The 21,316-nt window shown below is 36.9% G+C and overlaps 1 protein-coding gene across 1 annotated transcript in view; it reads right to left on the bottom strand.

Annotated features, from left to right (window-relative positions):
* LOC149255985 (myosin-15-like) overlaps nucleotides 1–21,316 on the bottom strand; it is a 373,652-nt gene that overhangs the window by 322,193 nt on the left and 30,143 nt on the right. Inside the window, exons 3-9 of the mRNA XM_089460621.1 lie at nucleotides 12,038–12,181; nucleotides 11,644–11,789; nucleotides 11,348–11,504; nucleotides 11,108–11,166; nucleotides 9,727–9,883; nucleotides 9,459–9,608; nucleotides 9,198–9,334 (exon numbers count right to left, since the gene is read on the bottom strand). Of these exons, the coding sequence (XP_089316747.1) occupies nucleotides 9,198–9,334; nucleotides 9,459–9,608; nucleotides 9,727–9,883; nucleotides 11,108–11,166; nucleotides 11,348–11,504; nucleotides 11,644–11,789; nucleotides 12,038–12,181 (950 nt within the window). The remainder of the gene's footprint in view (nucleotides 1–9,197; nucleotides 9,335–9,458; nucleotides 9,609–9,726; nucleotides 9,884–11,107; nucleotides 11,167–11,347; nucleotides 11,505–11,643; nucleotides 11,790–12,037; nucleotides 12,182–21,316) is intronic.

Raw genomic sequence — 21,316 nt, 5'->3', positions numbered from 1 at the left:
AGCTGTAGTCAGGTGGACTACAGGCGATGAGGGGCAGGATCCTCGAGGTACCCAGCCTCTTGGATTAGACCTTGCTACGCGAGCCCCGACGAGGAGTAGCAGGACTAGCTGATGTGGGTAGGGACAAATGCGGATGGAGCGGCAAAGAGAGCTACAGTGCAGGAGTCCCGAGATAGCGCAAGGCTAGCAGGTTGCAACAATGCGAGAGGCACAGGAGTATTGCACCAGTGTAGGACGGCACAGAGAGGTGTTTAACGGTGTGAGATGCAGGGAGTTGTTGTAGCAACGCAGAGGTCAAAGAGGGAGCACTTGTCAGCGGCAAAGGGAGCTTCAGCATCAGTGTTTTTTGCCCAATAGGGAGGTCAGCTGGGAGATTTGTTACTTACTTCTCAGTAACTAAGTTGCAGTGCAGCAATGGGCAGCGATGCAACATGATGAGAGGAGGTGCAGTGCGGATGCAGTGCTGGGAGAAAGGACCAGCAGCAGCACAAATGCAAAGGGAGCTGTCGTGCAGATGCAGCAATTGCAGTGGCAAAACCATGGGCAACAATACAGGATGCAGCAGTGCAGAGGATGTTGGGTAGGATGGCCTAGCATCAGCATAAATACCGATGCCGAATGATTAGAGTAATACCCAGTGAGGAGTATTGCTAGAGCATAGTCCTCGCAAAGAGGGAGTGCTGATTTGGGGTAGCATCGGATGTGCTCTAGCCACGAAATTTGGTGGAGAGGTTGAGGCATATGTGATCTCCAATACCCAGAAAGGGTTTGGGCAAATTCTAAACAGATCAGGGAATATTAAAATAATTAATAGTTTTAATGGAGTCCCTAAGTTTAAGCGGTGAAGGTTGACATCTCAACAGCCGAGATTAAGTCCTAATCCTGAATCATCGCCTTCACCGCTTCCACAACCATCTGTTCTTCCTTTCTGCAACCCCATTCTACTAGGGGTTGTAAGGAACTATACACTCCCTCTCGATCCTTGCCTCCTTGCAAAAATCCTATGTTACCGAATCCGTGGGGGTCAAATGAAAAAAACGTGAATCCACAGATCAGAAACGGGTACGGATACGAAACCGTTTGGATCTGTGGAGCATCAATCATGCATACGGTTCTAGAACGTATCTGGAATTTTCAAACCATTTCGAAACGTTTTAGCTAGCCCAAGCTAGGATCTAGTGGTTTTGGAGGCGGATTCGACGACAACAAACGCATGAAATAGGAATCGCACAATTTATTGTTTGATTTTCTGCACTTTGGCAATTCGTTTTGTGAAAAATCTCATGGAAAATTGGGCATCTTCTAAATACAATTGTTCTTTTGTCCATTGAATAAGAGATGGAATAAACACAAAAAATAGCACAGAAACTGAGCGTGGTCAATGAACACTGAGTGTGGGGACGAGAGTGAAAGTGAGGGCAATGGGATTGGACCGCTATGTGGGAAACGGGTCAATAGCACTTGAGGATGACAACGAGGGCCACAAGAGCGAGGGCAACAGCACTGGAGCGTTGTGCATAAGCGTCGAGCTTGGAGCGTTGCCTTGTGTAAAAGGCTCTACATCATGTCAATACCATTGAAAAATAAAACGTATGTTTTAAATTTTAGAGTTTATTTATAATTACTTTAGAATGTACTTTATAATTATTTGTATATAATATAACTACAATTTAAATCAATATAATTATAATATTAAATATGCTTCACTTAAGACTTTTGTGATCCATACTGATTTTGATAGTCATTCGGTGTAATCGCATCATGAGTTGTTGGTCGACATTTCGAACCATCTAATGTGGTTCATCCTTAGGGAAAAAATGAAAAACTCAGTCACTCATAATGTTTAAATAGCAAGGATGCATCTAGCTCCAGATTTAGTCGTTAGGAAATAGTTGTTAGGAATTAGCCATTAAAAATTAGTTGAATAAATTTATTGTTATTTTGTTGTGTTTTATTTTATTTTATTAATATTTTTAATTAAAATAATATTGAATTCAAATTACATAGATTAATTTAATAATATTATAACAAGAATTGAATATTTGTAAATATCTAATTAAAAATAAGTTTAATATATTTATCAAATGGTTATTAAAAAAATAAATAATACTCAACAATTAGATTTAAATGTTATTATATTATTGAAATAAATAGAATTTAACATCCTCCCAGGAAAGGTTGAAAGAACCAGGCTTTCACGATAGGAAACATATGACTTCTCGCTTACTGCGTAGTAAAGAAAGGTTGAAAGAAAGCTAATTTCTCGGCAATTGTGACGAGGAGGCACCCTCTCTCTAGAACCAGATGCATCCTTGCTATTTAAACATTCTGACGAACTGATTTTTTTCACCTTTGTCCTGAGGATGAACCACATTAGATGGTTCGAAACATTGACCAACAACTCATGATGTGATTAATCCGAAAGACTTTATCAAAATATTAAATATATTTAATGTGATATGTTCATTTAATATTTAAGTATAGATATATCAAGAATATAAATTATAAACATTAAATAGTTTAAATAACTATTGATAATATAATTTATAGTTTAAAATAATATAAATAAATTTAAATTATGGTTTAAAATATAGTCAATTAGAAAAAATAAATATAAATAAGTTTAAATTACAATTATTACTCAAATATTTAAAATATTATAACTATCAAATATAGTTATGTTAACATTTTTAATATTTAAACTTCGTTATAATATTAAATATTACATTTAATAAATACAGTCAAAATATTAAATATTTAAAATTATTTGATAGTTAACCTATATTTAAACATTTAATAGTTATAATTTAGACTATCATACATTATGCTAAATAATTATAATTTAAAATAATATAAACTATAAATTATAAAAGCTTTTATATAGTGTTTTAAGAATGCCTTTTTATATTCAATGCTAATATTGTTATTCATGAATGGTTTTGATTTTGAACTTTGAATATGTTTTTTAAAATTAAAAATATATATATATATTATTATATATTTTTGTACTTGTCGTATCCTTGTCTTATTTGGATCCTGACTTTTCAAAAATTTGGCGGATCCGTTTATGAATCCGTATCTATATCCAGATTTGTTTCTGTATCTTGGTAACTTAGCAAAATTCACTCAAGTCCCTAGAAGTATACTCTCCTCCATTATCTAACTACAAAACATCGATCTTCTTTCCTGTCAAGTTCTATACCTGAGCACTAAATTCTTGGAACCTGTTGAAGGCCTCATCCTTGATCTTCATGAAGTAGATCCAATTCTTCCGGGGGAAATCGACAATGAACGTCACATAGTACAAATAGCCGCCCAAAGATGGCATTGTCATCAATCTGCATACGTCTGAGTGTACTAGATCCAAGATCTCGTTGGATCTATTATCACTGCTCGAAAAAGATCCCCTCGCATTCTTGCCAAGTGCACAACCCCTATAAACACAATCATGCTCTACTCGTAGCTCTGGAAGCCCTGTAACCATCTTCGTTAATGCTAGCAAGGCTCTATAACATAGGTGAGCAAATCTTCGATGCCATAACTCTCATAAAGTGATACTGTCATATACCAATGCCTAGGTTGGTCATCCCATTAGTTTGTATAGTTCTCCCTCTCAAACACCAACCATTTCTATTGAGTCTATACTCAAGCCATTAGGCCATACAATAACCTGACCATCTACAAATGCAACTATGTAACCTCTATCCTCCAACGCTGAGATATATAGCAAGTTCTTCTTCAACCTTGGTACAAACAAAACATCTCTCATGTGTAGAGAATCTTTGGACTCCAGCCGAAACACTGTTGTCCCAACTCTTTTCACTACATACTTGGTTTTATCCCCAAGTTCCATCTACAATGTTGAATCCCTCTATATCAAATCTATGAGAGAATCTTGAAAGCCAATCATGTGCCTAGAAGCACCAATGTCCAACAACCAAACATCACTGCCATATTTAATAGTGCCTATATGAGTGGAAACAGAGAAATATTCCTTCGACCTCTTATGTGGTGAATGTTCATCATCATCATCAATATTGGTCGTCGATGCATTATGTTTTCCCTTTCTTTTCTTCTTAGGACACTGGGAAGCATAGAGACCCAATTTATGTCAATTGAAGCATCTGATCTTTGACATATCCTTCTTCTTTTGATCTTGAACTGGAGTTGGACAATAATCTTGCCTCCTCTTCGATACAACCGGCCCATAGCTTATCAAACTTGGGTAGCTCATCTCGTGCACAAATTCCCTGAACAAATGGATCCCATGAGAAAGGAAATCCATTGAGAGTCACTATAACAAGCTTTGTATCATCAATGTTATCTCCAATGGCTCTAAGTTCATCTCTCAACTAAGAGACTGTCATAAGATAAGATACAACATAAACTGATCCAGTCATCATGACACTACAGAGGTGATACCTCAAGGTCTAGTGTTGCTACTCTTGTACAATCCCACCAAAGCATCATATACTTCTTTGGCAGTCTTCAACTCAACAACATGTGGAATCAAGTGGTCCTTTATGGAATCTATCAAGATTCTCTTAGCCTTGGCTTCATTCTTCTTATACTTGGCTTTCTCCTCAGCTCCCTCTAGCTCTGGAATGACTTCCTTCACATGATCTTGAAGATCATTTTCTTCCAAGACAAGGAGTATCCTAGTCTTCCAAGATCTGAAATTGGTGGCACCATCCAACCTGTCTTCTACTCTGAGACTTGGCAGCATTTTGACAAGAAATCTCAAATCCAATCAAGCTGTTGAACATTGTCTCATAGGTTGATCTTCAATAAAGCTCTGAAACAATGTTTGAATTCTTTGAAAAGCATAGTAGAACACCAGATAATTACTTCCTGATGATTTTCAAATAGTGTTTTATGCTACTACTATCATTGAATAATTCTACTTAGAAAATCTCAACAATAAACGTAGCGGAAACAATAGAGATCATAGAAAGACAGCCATGCACAAAGACAATAATTTTACCCTAGGAAATCCAAACTTGGGAGAAAACCCAACAACTTTTCTTCGGAGAAATTATTTTTCAGCAAGGTTTACAAATCAGTAATTTGTCAAGAAATTTGTGTCAACAATCCATATCAAATATCATTCAAACCTAGTCAAATAGCAGCAAGATAACACTGGTCAAAACCAGTCAAACCAACTTGGTCAACTCTGGTCAAACTATCAAATTCTGCGATCAACTCAATCAGGGCAACTTCGACCCTATAGTTGATAGACCTACAATGAAACCCCCACGTGTCGGTGTAACCATCCTATTGTCAAACTTTTAGTCAACTGTTCACACGTGCTACCAGTAAGATTGTTGGTCAAACTCAGCCTAGTCAATGCTAGTTAAACTTAGCGTTCTTCACACATGTGGCCTCCAAAAAGTATAGTAGATAATGAAGAGAGAGAAAGACTTGCTCTTGGTTGGTGTTAAAATGAGACATTCCATCATCTTATTTATACATGTTGAAGGAGTGTGACAACCCAAAGGACACGTCCCTTCACTAGCTGGCAACTTGACTTTTTCCTAGGCCAACTTGTCTTAGTAAAAAAAAAATTTACATAATTCATCTAAGGTCGACTTGAAGACCCTTTAGTCATGAGGGAATGCCTCCCAATGCTACACAAAAATCAACAAAATCATCTTGATTCACCCGTGTGTGCAGAAGGGGCATAAGTACGCACCTAGAGTCTATTGTGGTAGCGGTTGGAATTGACTCTGTGTCACGTGACTATGAGACTAGTCCAGTTGTTGATTCCTCTAGATATAAAAAATATAGCCACCTTCGTCTAATGAGTAAGATAGATGAAATAAAGCATTACTCAAAGCATTGATAGAAGGCCCTATTAATTTGGCAGCTCAGGGACAAATTCCCTCTATTGGGAATCCCTCCTCATCCAAAGAAGCCCCTCCTAGCCCTTGGAAGAATTTAATTTGGTCAAGGAAAAATATTACTTTTGAAAGGTGAAACCCACATGTGCACAAAAGTACAAGTTGACCTAAAGAGCAAATTGGGTCTACTCCACCACATATAAATAGACCTCATGTCACATCACTTTGGAGCATCCTCACACATTAATATCTTCTCTTCTATGGTTCGTACAACTCTGAAGTTGCAGGTATGAGACCACACGTGTGAAGGAAAGAAAGGGAGAATCTGCTGATTGAGTTTGACTTTTGTTTGGGACTGTTTTTGACCAACATTTACTGTGGATATTTTAACCTTGTTTGACTAGAATTTTTATCTATTTGGGACGTCGAGTTGACTAAAGGGTTGACTAAGTTTTTCTGTGAAAGTTTGACCAACATTGACCAAAATTGCTGACATAAGGTTTCTGCAAGTCAAAGTTTGACTTTGACCAAATTTGGGGGGCTTGTTTTGGCTCTAGTTTCAATGGACTTTGACCAACAAAGAAGGTCGAATCTTTTGACCACTGACCAAGCTATTTTGGAGGAGGCTTGACTATTGACCATTGACTGGTTAGGGTTGTTGTTGTTGACTTCGACCAAAATTGCATATTTGACTTGTTGACCAAATTTGATTTTTGAGCTCATCATTGAATTGGATATTGGATAGTCAAAAGTTTGACATTGACTTATTGTTGATGAATTAGAACATTGTAGCTCTCTATTGAACATTTGATGACAATCTAATAGAAGAAGAATTTTGAAAAGGTTTTCCTCGTTATGGGTTATTCCCTGGTCTTTGACCAAATCTTGTGTCTCTCTTGCTCTTGTTATTGGTTGTCTTCTACTGCATTTGGATTATTGTTCTATCTATAATTGCTTATTGTCATTGGAAAATTGAATTTATCGGATAAAGTGATGGCTAATTGAAGAAGAATTGTTTTAAGTGATTGTGCTAAGCATAGAACACTGGAAAAGTAATAGGCCCTTGAGGCTAGCTATCTGTGCATCATCATAGGGCAACTGGCTGGCAAGCTGAACAAATAGGAGAAAAATTGTCTCATAGAAGTTACCCACTTGGGTGGGTAACATGCCCTTTGACTTTTCATTAAACTAATTATATTATTATTTTTATTATTTTTTGCATTTTTATGATTATAACACAACCCAGGTTCAAAACTATGCAGTAGCTAGGAGGAGACTCCTAGAATCCAGCCATGTTGAAGGTTGGTATGGCCCAAGCTATGTGCAATTACCCGAATGATTTTGACATCTTAGATGCCCCTAGTTCGGGCTCTCTTAGACCACAGGCTAGTCCCGCAAGTCATGAACACACTAGCAAGCAATCAAAGAAAAGTGAAATTCTAACATTTTGAAATCAACTAGTCTTAGGAATCTAAACGAAATGTTATGTAAGTTCTAAAAAACCAATGATTTAGTTTAGGATTTAATCTTCACGATACATCTCATAATTGAGATAGGTAGCAGTTAGGATTGATGAGATTAGTTGCTAGGAATGAGACTACTAATCTTCTCTAAAGCATAAATCGAATAAGATAGGTGAGGCCAATCTCATACATGACAAGAGAGCAAAAGCAAGCAGGAGAAGGGAAGATTGCTGAAATGAATAGCAAGTACAACAGTCCAGATATTATTGTAGCAGGATTTTCCATACACAGGTCATACACCTTGATATTTGTAGTGTGTACTTTATCTTCTATGATTGCTCGAGTGTGCTTCAGTGTTGAGAAAGAGAGAATAGCAATCTACAATTCAGAACAGGTAGGAAAATATCAGGCTATACCAATGCAGTTTTTTCTTTTTTACACAGGCTGTACACTTCAGATCTAGGAGATTTAATGACCAGACAGCTGCTGGTCATGCAGGCTGCAGAGGTCACCTTGTAAGCTTTGATCAAATGAATGAAAAGATTATTAGAAGAAGAAATCCCTGTCTTTGTGTTTTATTTCTTCCATTGTTCATCCTTCAGCTATGTTGTCATTGATACATGTTCAAAATTTTCAATTTCCGCTGTTAAATGAATTATTTTTTGAGTTATTCAAGGAGAGAACATTAAGACATTTTTACATGTTCAAAAATTTAATCTTCTGCTGTTAAATGAATTCTGTTTTGAGTTATTCAAGGGGAGCACATTAAGACAGCAGTCACCTAAGAAGAAAAATTTACAAAAAACATTACAAGCAAGAAGTAGAACAAAGATGTATTATTTTCTTGGTTATGCTATTAAGCCAATACATCTTTGAAGGAAGAGGCAACTTAATGAATATAATATATATCAGCATTAATTAATAATAATAATTAATCGATCAGTCTGCGGGTGGTAGCAGAACTGGCAAAAAGCATGTTGGCAAGCCTATGTGTATCCAAGTGATCGGAAGTTCAATCCCCCGGGACATGTCTCACCAGCCGAACTTACCAAAAAAAAAAAAAATTATCAATCTAAAGGACAGAACATTTCACCTTCATGAGTGAAATGTTGTGTCATCATACCATTCATTCATTATCAATCATATAATTACTTAACGAATATGGATTTCAACTCCTTGTTCTTCCTACGTTCAATATTTTTCCACAAATGAATTAATGTTTACTACAAGGAATATACGTGTTTCCACGTATACAGTTGCATACCAAAAGAACAACACCTATTCAAAGCAATTAACCGTACATATTTCAACAAATGGGATTTATTCTGGAAAGGGTTCAAAGAAAGATAAAATAGGCATGTTATTTATCTTATCCTATCTTTGTTTATAGAAGATAAATGATTTATCTTCTATCATCTCATCTTTGTTGACGATGTTGTTCTTTGGCCTCTACCCCTCGGGATCTACACTGCCAGCTGGATGCTCTTCAACATTTGCTGCCTTTGACAGTTTCAAGATATAGAATCAAGAGGCTTCAAAAGCATTCTATTCTTTAATCATTTAGAGTCAACTCCCAAAAAATAGGATGAATCTAGTAAATAAGTAAAATATTCATTTCATAGGATAGGTGCAATAACCGATGAAATTCAGTACAAGAAAAGCTAGCTCAAATCATTCAAGAAAACAAGTGCAACATAATGGACAAAAGTGTTCCCTCTGTTGTGCTTTCACAGATAAGAGGACAAGAAAACCCTATTCCCTCCATTTGTGCTTTCACAGAGAACAGAACAAGAAAACCATCCGTCAGTTAATAAAATTATAAAATTATCTTGGCTTATCTTATCTTACAAAGACCAATGCCTGATTCTCATTATTGATCAACAGCCAAGCTTACATGAATAATTCTGCTGCAGTTTGAAGGTGAAAATTAGATTCCTGGTCCTTCAGGATTGAGGAATCATGCTCTCTGCCGGAAGTGAATTCAATATTCCCTAAATGCAGTATGCCAGCCAGTATCCGAAAAATAGATTCCTATTCCAGTATTGTAAATTAAAATGTCATAAGAACAGTGGAGTTTTCTCCTAAATAAAATCCTCTTAAATGAGGATCACAAGTAAATCATTATATTTGAACATTGTCTAGAAACATCGCATACCTGTTCCTCAAGATTTATGCCTACTATATCCATGGCCCGTCGAGTATTAACATATTCCTGAGCATTACTCACACCAGATAACTCATACGTATTGCTCTGATTCAGATAGTGCAGTCTCCTAGGATCACCAAGCTTGTACTTCTCCACATCCTGGTGTTAATTTCGGAAAGAAATGTCCAGAACAACATCAAAATAAGAACAACGATGCCTTCCACATGTCATGTTTTATATGATTAAATCCAGAAACCGGGCTAGACGGTAAATGTACCTCTGTTGAAGAACATAGTTGATAAAAACAGTGGTAATTTCTCTCGGGTTCTGTTATCTGCACCACTCGAGACCTCTCTAAAAGATAAGTCCTGATTGCAGCTCCAGATATTCTACCATTTTTGTCGAACTGAATTTCAACAAATTTCCCGAACCGACTGTACAAGCAAAAATGAAGTGTCAATAATTGCCCAAATTTGTGAATATCCATAACAGATTTTCTTCTGCAAGAAAAGAAGACCTATTGACATCTAAACATTTCCATGTAAGCACCATTTGTTTAGATTTGGCAGCTCGGGGAGCAATTCCCTCCTTTGGGAATCCCTTCTCACCCTTTGGAGACTCTACTAGCCCTTGGACGAATTTAATTTGCACAAGGAAAAATATTATTTTTAATGTGGAACCCCAACGACACAAAAAATACAAGTCGGCCTGGGCAAGGAAATTCAACCTCATCAACCACATATAAATACACTAAAGGTCACATCACTTGGAGGCATCATCACACAATCATTTCTTCTCTTGATTGGTTCGTACAAGTCTGAAATTGCAGGATCCGAACTCACATGTGCAAAAGAGAGTGAGTATTTTTTGTTGACCAGTATTGACTTATGATTTGGGATGGTTTGACTTGCATTGACTTGAGGAGTTTTGAAGTCATTTGACCTGTTCTTGGATCTGTTTTCGAAGGCCAAGTCCATTGGCTCTTTGACCGAGATTTTCTGTGCACTTTGACCAGCATTGACTGCAGTTTCTGGGCTAGAGTTTTTGTAGGTCAAACTTTGACTTTGACCGAATTTGTGGGCAAAATTCAAGTGCTTTTTTACCAGGTTTGACCAAGCAGAATAGGTCACATTCTTTCACTGTTTGACCAAACCTTTTGGAGCACTTTTACCATTGACTGTTGACTGGTTAGGGAAGAGTTGACTTCTGTTGACTTTGACCATAAATTGCAGAGTTGACCACTGTTGACTTTGACCAGAAATTGCAGATTTGACTTTTGACCAGATTTGACTATATTGCTCTTGTTTGATTGGATATAGTTGATTTGATTGGTCAAGGATTTGACCCTTGACAAAATTGTTGATATACTTGGATGATGTATCTCTCTGCTAAAAATTTGATAACAATCTAATAGAAGAAGAATTTGGAAAGGGTATGTGAGACACCTTGTCTTGCTTTTTCTTGTTGGAAAGGGTAGCTGAGACAAGATTTACAGCTTAGAAGATCAACCAACAAATTATTAGACATTAATATAACTGTATTAAATTACAGAATAGCTGTATCAGATGTCCTCAAGAACACTTTACCTCCCACAAAATAAACAGAGAGTTCTGCTTCCTGCAAAATTTATTTGTAGTAATTAACCTTTTAAGTCTTACCTTGAATTATTATTTCGAACTGTTTTTGCATTGCCAAATGCCTCTAGGAGCGGATTTGACTGCAAACAAGAAAAAGCAAGACAAGGTAAAATTAGTATCAAGAATATTTATTGTGCAAGCAACGTTGTTCAACAATGAATGAAGGTTATTTCCAAACAAATTATATTCCGCTTATTATAAATGCATAGAAGATTCTTCAAAAAAAATTAGAAAACACACTGAGAGCTGACAGAATCTTACTTCAAGAACTTGTTGCTCCACTGTTCTATTATCTACAGCAGCTCGGCCACCCATATAAGCTAAATACTGCATTATTAGTTTCGTCGTCTCTGTTTTTCCTGCTCCACTCTCTCCACTCACCAGTATTGACTGACTGTGCCCTTCATTTATCATTGCCCTGGATGATGATTATCAAACCGAAATAGATGGCAACGAAGAACAAACATGCAGATGTTGGAATATCAGCACTCCACCAGTGAATATGAGAACTCATATTTGTTAAAGCTCATCATACAGAGATAGTAGCTAATACTTACCTATAAGAAGCATCAGCAACTGCAAAAACATGAGGACTTAACTGCCCAAATGGAGCTCCTCTATACTGCTCCATCATGTGAGTGTTATATAGATGGGGAAGGTTTGTAAAAGGATTTACAGCAATCAAAATATTACCTGTATATGTCTGTCAAAATTGGGTCAAAGATAAGTACCAACTAGGAAAAGCACTGCACCATCATTCAAAAACATAATATGAAATAAAATTACTGACTGCCCGCTGTATCTAACAATATAGATTTAAACTCATTGCTTAGGGAGCATACTCTTTAACTTGAGCCATCACTATTTGAAAAACAAGAAAACATTCGGAAGGATCATTAAATCTGTCAGCAGTAATCAATGTAATGATACACCTGAATGTATATTACTCACATATATATCATTAAGCTCATATCTTCTTGCAAGGTTGTATAAAACTCCCGGTTCATTTAAATAAGCCAGCTTAGTCATGTCGTCCACTCCTCCATGCTTTGCATCTGGATCTCTAGGGTGAACCTTGAAAATGGAAGTACATAACTACAAATAAAACAAATAAAACCTTAAAAGTTAGGCACCATATACATTTTCTCTAGAGAATATGCAACTGTTGCAAAGATGCATCAAGTGAACATGCTTCATCATAACCGAAATTACCAAGATATATTTCCTCTAGAGAATATGCAAGGGTTGCAAAGATGCAACAAGTGAACATGATTAGGTATAACCAAAATAGCAAGACTATAAGTTTGGATTCACAAAAGAGAGGTTTGAGGTTTCAATCGAACTAGCCAGCAAACTCAAAATCTGCAATAAGATAAAGGATAAAACAGCACTAGTGGACTTAAGAGCGAAGCATAACCATCCACAATAGCGCACTATCCAAGAAAAAAGAGAGCACTATACTGTAGGGCACCCATATGCTAAATCACCTTGATAAAGAATAAAAGAGTGATCACAACATATGTGAAATTTAAAATGAGAGTTGTCTATGTATACATAACTCAAGAATAGCATGCTTTCCCCAATGAGGTTTTGGGCCCACTTTCAGTAGGACAATCTTAAACAAATCTACATATGATAAGAAGGTCAACCTTAACTGAAACTAAATCTTACACCATTTTCAACAACCCTCCCCACCTAACTTGATTGACATGCATATAAAAGAAAGTAGGCGCATAAATACCCAACTCAATATCAAATTGGCCATGACCACAAATGAGAGTGGCTGTATCAATACCCAACTCAATATAGGGTCAACCATGGCCAAAATACAAATGTGAGTGGGTTTATAAATACCCAATTTTAAAAAACACAATATACTTTGGTCATGGCTAAAATACAAGTTAGAGTAGATTTATAAATATGCAACTCATTATAAGCCAATCGTGATACCCCCTTTTTCAAGATCCCCCCCCCCTCCTCCAATAGCATGAGACCGCAAGGAAGAGATTCATAACAAGATTCACATCCTGCCTTAAAGTTCAACAAATACTATAGAGAAGAGATTACAAATTAAACCCCCTTAACACTATATTTAAATAGGGAACCACAAGGAAAAGAGATTGCATGATAAGATTCACATCCACTATTAATGTTGAGTAGGAGCCATATAGAAAAGAGATTATGTGAAAAATTAAAAATTAAAAAGAATAATTAAGAAGTTCATAGCAAACCACGAATAGTAACTCCGATGATAGTATATCTGCTCTCAATTACCTTGTAGGTAAAAGGATCCTCTAGAAAATATACTAAAATACGAACCCATGCACTTGACCCAAGAACTCTACAATGCAAAACTCAAGGAATCATATCTTTAGTATCAACATGAAGGGGTTTCTCCATGTGCATCCATAACCATTGCACTACAGAAGCCACATTTAATTGAGCAAACAAGAACTAAGAGTCTATAGGTTCAACAACAACGATGAAGCCTCCATATATTCTTCAAAGGTTTCACCTGAATAGAAATTAGCAATGCATTGGAATTGAAGTGTTTGATTCCTACGAAAAACTCTATGAAACCCTAAGAAAAGGAAAAAAGATGATCCAAAGACCCTGGTTTTGTAGCCGCAGAGAAACCTTAAGTGATGTCATTACCCAAAAATCATTGAATTTGTTTTTGAAGTGTAGCCTTGAGAGAGGGATAAAGAAGTGTAGCCTTGCAAGAGGGATAAAGCAAGGTTAATGGGGAGCGGGAGCGAGAGCGACATTTTCAGAAGCTCCTGGTTTGGGAGCGATTCTAGGAGCATTTTTTATATAATATATATATTTTTTTATTTTTTATATTTTGATGCATATATGTCAACAAAAGCATGTAGAATGATGAATTAGATATAAAAAACATAGATTGAACCATATAACCTCAATCATCTAGAAGTTATAATCCTCATCAACCACATCCACAAGTTAGTAACATAGTAACCTTCAACATATTGAGTCTCATGATTCATCAATCTTAAAGTTTCAAGCTTTCAAAATTCAATATATAACATTTATCATCATTGATCACCAAAGTTGTACTTGTAAGCTAAGTGTAACCATTACAACAAATAATATCTAACATGAAATGGAATGAAATGAAACAACTTTCAACTTTCATAAAGCATCATATTCATAATTCATTACCAATGAGTTATAATTGCCAACTTCAAACTTCAAACTTAAATTGTCATATATTGTTTACAAAAAATATCATAATAAATATGAAAGAGTCAACAGTTATAAAAACTACTAGAAAAGACAAGTAAATCTATCATCTACAACTTCCTCTTGTCACCATGAATAATGTCTAATTTCTAAGCAGGTCGTGGTGGTCTTCTAAGAGTCTCCTCCTACACAGTCCCACGACTAGAACCAGAAGGCAAATTCCCTCCATGTGTGGATGTACATGGTGGCGGCGACAACAAAGGAACAAGACTTGGAACTCGATGGATGGTGGAGGTGGCATGGTTGTTGCTTCATCATCATCTCTCATAAGTTTTGCTTCCAGTTCTTCAAGATGTATAGTGCCATCCTCCAAATTATCGTCCTCTGGGTGGTTATCCCAAATTTTGTACGTTGAATCCTCATAAGCCCAATCACAGCAATGACTCAACAACCTCAAGTTGTAGTGCACATAAACCAAGCTTTCTGCTCGATTTTCATTGAGTCTGTTTCTTCTCACATTATGTATGGAGTGCTCCAACACCTCTCTGCAGAAGAAGTATTTACAACCTGTGAGAGAACTTCTTTTTCCAATTTTGGCAAAATTCCCAATGCCGCCATATGCTTCACACCATTTGAGAGCATCAAATCTATCTCTATCATCCATTGCATGCAAAGAACCAAACAAACCAGTGCAACTGAAGTATCTACCTAATTCAAGACGTGGATTAGCACACTCCTCCCTGTCAAGTACCAACTTGTCTAATGCTTCCATATATCCTATAGATAACTCTGGATCTGTACAGGATTTGACCCTAGCGCCACCCCCAGGTGCAAGTTGACCCAACCAAGATGGAGAGTAGTATTTTGGCATAAGGATATACGCCAATTCATGTAGTGGAACATTAAGTTTATTCCACCATGTACACACACAATTGTGAATCAGTGTATACAAGTCGGGATCGTCTTTCTGAACAATATCTTTTATTTGCCCCAACATGGTATCCATTTGCTCATACACCCCCCCAATCACTGGTTTATCTGTATCTGCAAACGAATCATGTGATAAATGGGCTTGGTAAATTCCAATACTTACCTCACATGTGCCCAAAACTAACCATCAAGAACGGCCTCCTCCACTTGTTCAAAACCTTACTTGTCAGCTACATTTGTAGCCCTTTCCTTTAATACCTGCCAGTGTGGACTTGATACCATGCTAGCTAATGACTCTCTTACCTTCAAAAGGTACCTGAAGGTGAGGTAATAGCTAGCAAATCTAGTCGTCTCAATCTTCAACAGCTCCAATCTTGAGTGACTGCGGAAAATCCCACGGATATTGCTATGATTTGTAATAAATTTTATCATTTGTTTGCCTCTCTTGTAGAAATCACCAATCCATTTGTATTGTTGGTTTTTGTTCTTAATAATATCATGCATCAAAAGGTTCATTGTGCGAAGCAAACACCAGACCAAAATATGTTGGGGTATTTATCCTCAATAATTGCTCTCGCTGCCTTACAATTAGCAGCATTATCAATGGTGACTTGGATGACATTGTATGGCCCAATATGTTCAATTGTTTCAAGTAATGGTTTTGCGATGTTGATGTCGGTCTTGAACTTGTCTGAGTAATCACATGTTGAAAGAAAGGTGGCACCACTAATAGACACAACAAGAACACTTATCAATGGCTTTCCTTTTACATTTGTCCATCCATCAGATACAATGGACACCCCATGCTCAATCCAAGAATTTGTCATTCTACTCAAAGAATGTGATATTTTTGCTTTTTCATGATCAAGTCCAACGGTTCTAGCCTTTTCATACCCAGGGCTCTTGTATCCTTTAGGGGCATCATTTATGGCAAAAACCATTTCATGCCAATAAGGTGAGCGAAGAACATTGAATGGTATCCCACATGCATAGAGAAACCGGTAAACTTTTGAATCCACATCATTCCTACACCCTTCATCAAGGAAATTTGATATGGTTCTACATCTTAAAGAGATGTTTGGTGACCTGGTGCCTCCATATCCACTACCATGGGAGGATGTTGAAGGACTTCTTTGTACATGTGATTGTGAGCTTGGTTCAAAGAAACCCTTTGATTTTTTAGATTTGTATTGGGCTCCCTCCTCTTCCCTTATGTATTTGGCTCTATCTGCTACTGACACACTTGCACAAGTTTTGATTCCTATTTGTTTATCGTCATCCCATGGCCTTTTCCCATAGAGGTGCCTTCTGGCACAGGTGTATGAACCTGTGTAATTATTGTTGCAATGGGGGCAGTTAAATTTAGTGGTTCCACCCCCTTTCCCTGCTTCAAGGCTAGTAACATATTTCCACAACGAGGTTTGATCTTGTTTAGTTTTTTGGGTTGAATCATGTTCACTCTCCTCCTCACCAAGGTACTCCTCTCCCGAGTTTTCATCAAATCCACTATAACACACTTCTTCATGTTCAACCCTCCTTTTTCTACTCTCCAACACCATAATGACCAAAAAAGCAACCAAGAAGAAGAAAATGCCAAGCCATATAACCATGATGTTTGAAATTTGAAGTTTTGAATGTGCAAAAAAAATGGAGGAATGGGAATGGGAAATAGAGAATTTTGTTTATTTATTTAGCAAAGGACATAAAAAAAAATGCTAGATCCTACCTCTTTGGCCTCCAATCCCAAGCTCCAATCTCCCCCTGCAAGCTCCTCAAACTCCTCCAAGCTCCTCTCTCGCCAAGCTCCTCTCCTTGCTTCAAACTCTCTCCAAACTCTCTCAATGGGATGAAGTGAATACTGGGAGGGGAGAGGATCTATTTATTTCCCCCCTCCCCTTCCCTCTCTCATCTCCCCTTTTCCCTCTCTTTCCCCCTCTCTCTAAGTCGTTGTCGCCCTCCCTCTCGACCGTGCGGCCTTTCCTTTCCACCGGCAGGAAGCGATTTTCCCAATGGCAGAGCAATCACTCCCCGACCACTCCCCCATTGGAAAAGTCGCTCCAGGAGCAATGGGAGCGACGCTCCCGACTTCACTCCTCGAAAAAACTAGGGAGCGAAATTTTTTTGTTGGGAGTGGGATCGTGAGGGAGGAGGCGCTCCCCTGCAACCTTGGGATAAAGCATTTAGGAAAAAACTAGTAAACCTTAAAAAGTAGATGATGCAAAAGCCCTAATTCTATAACCCTTAGGAAAGGCCACAAGCCAAAAGTCTTTGGATGGGTCGCTAAATTTGGGGAAAAAGATTATTTGAAACCCTAGTTCCACAGTCACCAAAAAAAGGTGATGCCACTATCTTAAAAGCCCTGGATGAGTTATTAAAATTGAGTAAACAGATGATTTGCAAACATAGTTCTGTAGTCACAAAAAAACAATGATGAACCTAGCGATATAAGCTCAAATCAACTGCTAAAATTAAGTAAAAGAAATTATCTAAAACCTCGAGATCAACAAAACCTGAAAGGATAACCCTCCTAAAAAAAGGCTCTTCCTTGTGTTGGATCCTTGTTGTTTTCTTGTAAACTAAACTTATTAGAGACCATAAGTTGAATTGGAACTCTAGAGTTGGCTAAGTCCACTGCAAGCACATCTAACCCCACTATGTGGGTGCAGTAGGCCAATCTATGTGAACGACTATGAGATTTGATCCCACACATTGGGATATTGGGATAAATACCCATACCTATATATATGAGAGGCTTTGCCTTGTTTATATAAAGCATAAAGAGATTCCAGCAATTATGAGCTTACAGTATGATATTATATTGTTTATAATGATTATTAAGGTATCGAAGATACCCACAATACATTTCTTAATATTCATGTGTTATTAGCTCTTACTATTGTTGGAATAAGGAATTACTAGGGGGGTGAATCAGTAATGGATATAATCTTAACTTGGCAATCACCAATATGAGCAGTTATAATCAAATGCATAAGCAGCAAGGTAAATCATTCTCATGAACATACATCATCAGCATAAGCAGCATACACACAGACACAAAGATTTAATGTGGAAAACCAAATGGGAAAAACAACCAAGCTATTTGTTATTATCGTTTGTGAGCACCAACTCACAAGAGTCCTCAACCCCCTTAAAACTAGCAAGCCACAACTTGCCAAGAGGCACCAACTCACAAGAGTCCCCAACCCCCTTAAAACTAGCAAGCCACAACTTGCCAAGAGGCATCAACTGTTGATTTCTGGTAGCATCAGATGTGCTCTATGTCTCAAATTTTGCAGAGAGGCTTAGGCGCATGTATTACAAAGAACCCAAAAATCGTTTTGGGAAATTCCACCAAGAAACAATTTTATTAAAATAATTAATTATTTTGAATGGGACTCGAAGTCTAAATTTAGGAAAATAAAATAATTAAAGGGTATTAATATAAACTATAGGTGTAACTTCTAAAAGAAGACGAGGATCAAGCAGAAATGATCTTAGTCATTGATTAGCTTCTAATATGGGTTGTTGAATGTCAACAAGAAGATTATTTAAGGAGGCTTAAGGGTCATTTGGAAAGACTCACAGAGTGAGTTTAGAAGTTCGATTTTTTGAAGCAGAGCAACTGGCAACAGAATATCGATAGTGACCTTGTGCAGTGAGGGGCAGAGATAGTTGGGTTGGAGTATCTTCTCCAAAGTCTAGGATACGCAGCAGAGAGGCAGAGAGACACCAAAAGGAGGCAGCTCGGGACCCAGGAGGGGTTGACACTGAGCCAGAAGGGCTCACACAGAGGTTGACGCTGAGCCAGAAGGAGTCACACAGAAGCAGCGCACACGTAGAAGCAACGCATTCCTCCAAGCAGAAGTCTGAATTTGCTAAGTGAGCTGACATTTCTGAGTCAGGAGGGCTAGAAACTACTCCAAAAGCCAAATCGACTGCCAGTTGAGCAGACACAGAGCCTTAGACGCTGATGCAAGGCCCACGTAGAGGTAGCGCAAAAATAGCCAGGGGACACATTTATTTCGCTGTCGGATTAGCCAAGACTTGCGAGTAGAGTGAGGCAATCTCATAAATTTCTTCTGCCAATTGTATTTCTCTGTAACTGGATTGTCGAGAGGGCATCCAGAGTTGTATTTAGAAAACTACTGGTTAATAATATAAAACCCTCAGAGTTGTTGCATTGGTTTTCCCGCATTGGGTTTTTCCGGGGACATTTGTCCAAAAATAACTATCGCTTGTGTTGTATCTTTGTCTATTGTTTTGCTCTTGTTTCGGAATATAATTTAATTGGTGTAGGCTGCAATGTATGTATTTCAATGTTTGTCGTAGGAAACTGCAAATAATTTATTCATGTGAATCTAACAAGTAGAAGATATATCATTAGTGTTGCAACAGGAATTCCCACGTTTAAGGAATTTTCACACCAACCTCTTAAAAATGCAGGCCCCCACTTGCTTCAGCCAACTGTCCTACTTTTCATACAATTTTCAAACTGAGAAACAAAGACTTATACCAATTATATAAAAATATAAGAAACCCAATCTTTGTTACAAGTAGCTCCTTCCTCTCTACTTTGTAGCCCCTCTCTACACTGCACACTTCACTGCTCCATTGGTTTTGCACTCTACCCTCAATTAGACTCAACAAACTATCGACTCTCAGTCACAAATCACCTTATGCACATGTTAGACTCGAATTGTCAAAGATCCAGGGAAGCGAAAGTACCAATTTTTTCAACACAATCGGATCACATATCAGCAATCCATGTGTCATGGTTATCCCATTCAACAAGTTATGTAATTTAAATGATCTTAGTGAAACCTCAAGTCTATGTAACAACCTAGGTAAGCCTATAATTTCTATGACAAATTTCATCCTGAGAGGTTTTTTAACATCTCTGATTACCTGTGTTTCTAAACACAGTTAATCAGAAGAGTTTTTTCCCTCCAACTTAAACCCCAAAGCTAGGGTGATATTTATTATCGAGTCTAATGTAAAAGTGATTTGGGAATAATTTAAGCTAGTTGACTTAATTATTTTATTACAAATCACTTGGTTTACTAGATCATCTTGTGTCGCAAATGGGTTGTGTGTCTTGAGGGTCTAAGCCAAATGTGTATTCCCTCTTCTAGTCTTGTAAATGTAAAATCTTATGTATTAGAGGGTCGGAAAAATATTAAATCCCCTTATGTGTAAATTAATTAATTTTTCTAGCAAAATAAAATTAAATCCTAACCCTGAAAATTAATTAATTAGAGTCAAATTTAAATTGTCTTAGGAGAATAAATTCTCCAAATGGAAAAATTCGTGGGTCTTAAAATAATCAATTTTTAAAGGTTCTCCACCAAGGGAATATTATATATTTCAAAAAAAATTGAACCCTTGGATCTTGGTGGTTAAGGCAACGTCAATTTTTTTAGGAAATTAGTTCAAAATAATTAATTTGAGTTAATTAAAATAGAAATAAATGATAAATTCGAAAATTCCTCAAAAATAAAAGAATCAAAGGCTAAGATTAAAAAATCTTTAAGTGTTTATCAACAACCAAGATTATTTTAATAAGGATCAAAGAAACTAGTCGTTATTTTCCATTTGGAGGATTTGTCTATAAATTAGAGTCATTTGAGTCTCTGGCATCTTGATCTATGACTGGAATATTTCTGCTGAAGCATTTTTGTAAACTATTGTCCCGTTGGAACTATTTTTTCTGCTATAATAAAAGATTTTGGGTTGCAACTCAAGGTATTCTTGTTCATTGATCTGTGGTATGTATTGACTACGGGCTTCCTATGTTGTGCTTTATGTGATTATTTTCACATAATACATAGTGTTTGCAGGTACTCAATCTTTGGTCTCCAAGTTCACAGACTATGGGCAAAGATCATTTTGCTTGGATCCTTAGTTTTTATATGGTGGATTAAATCTTCGCTAAGGCTATAGTGAGCATAAATTTTCTGAAGCATTTTTAGCCATTCATCAAAGGAAAAATATTATAAAAATTATTTTCTCAAAATTCATTTAAAAACCCTTGTATAATTTGTAAAATAATTTTGTAATTTTAATTGTAAATTATTTTTCTAACTTGGGTTGGGGGTT

The sequence above is a fragment of the Pinus tabuliformis genome, chromosome 7 (genome assembly GCF_031772625.1).
Source record: "Pinus tabuliformis cultivar Carrire ecotype Pingquan chromosome 7, CPIR1, whole genome shotgun sequence".
NCBI lineage: Eukaryota > Viridiplantae > Streptophyta > Pinopsida > Pinales > Pinaceae > Pinus > Pinus tabuliformis.
The sequence above is the reverse complement of the archived record's forward strand: the minus strand, read 5'-3'. Positions and strand labels throughout refer to the sequence as shown.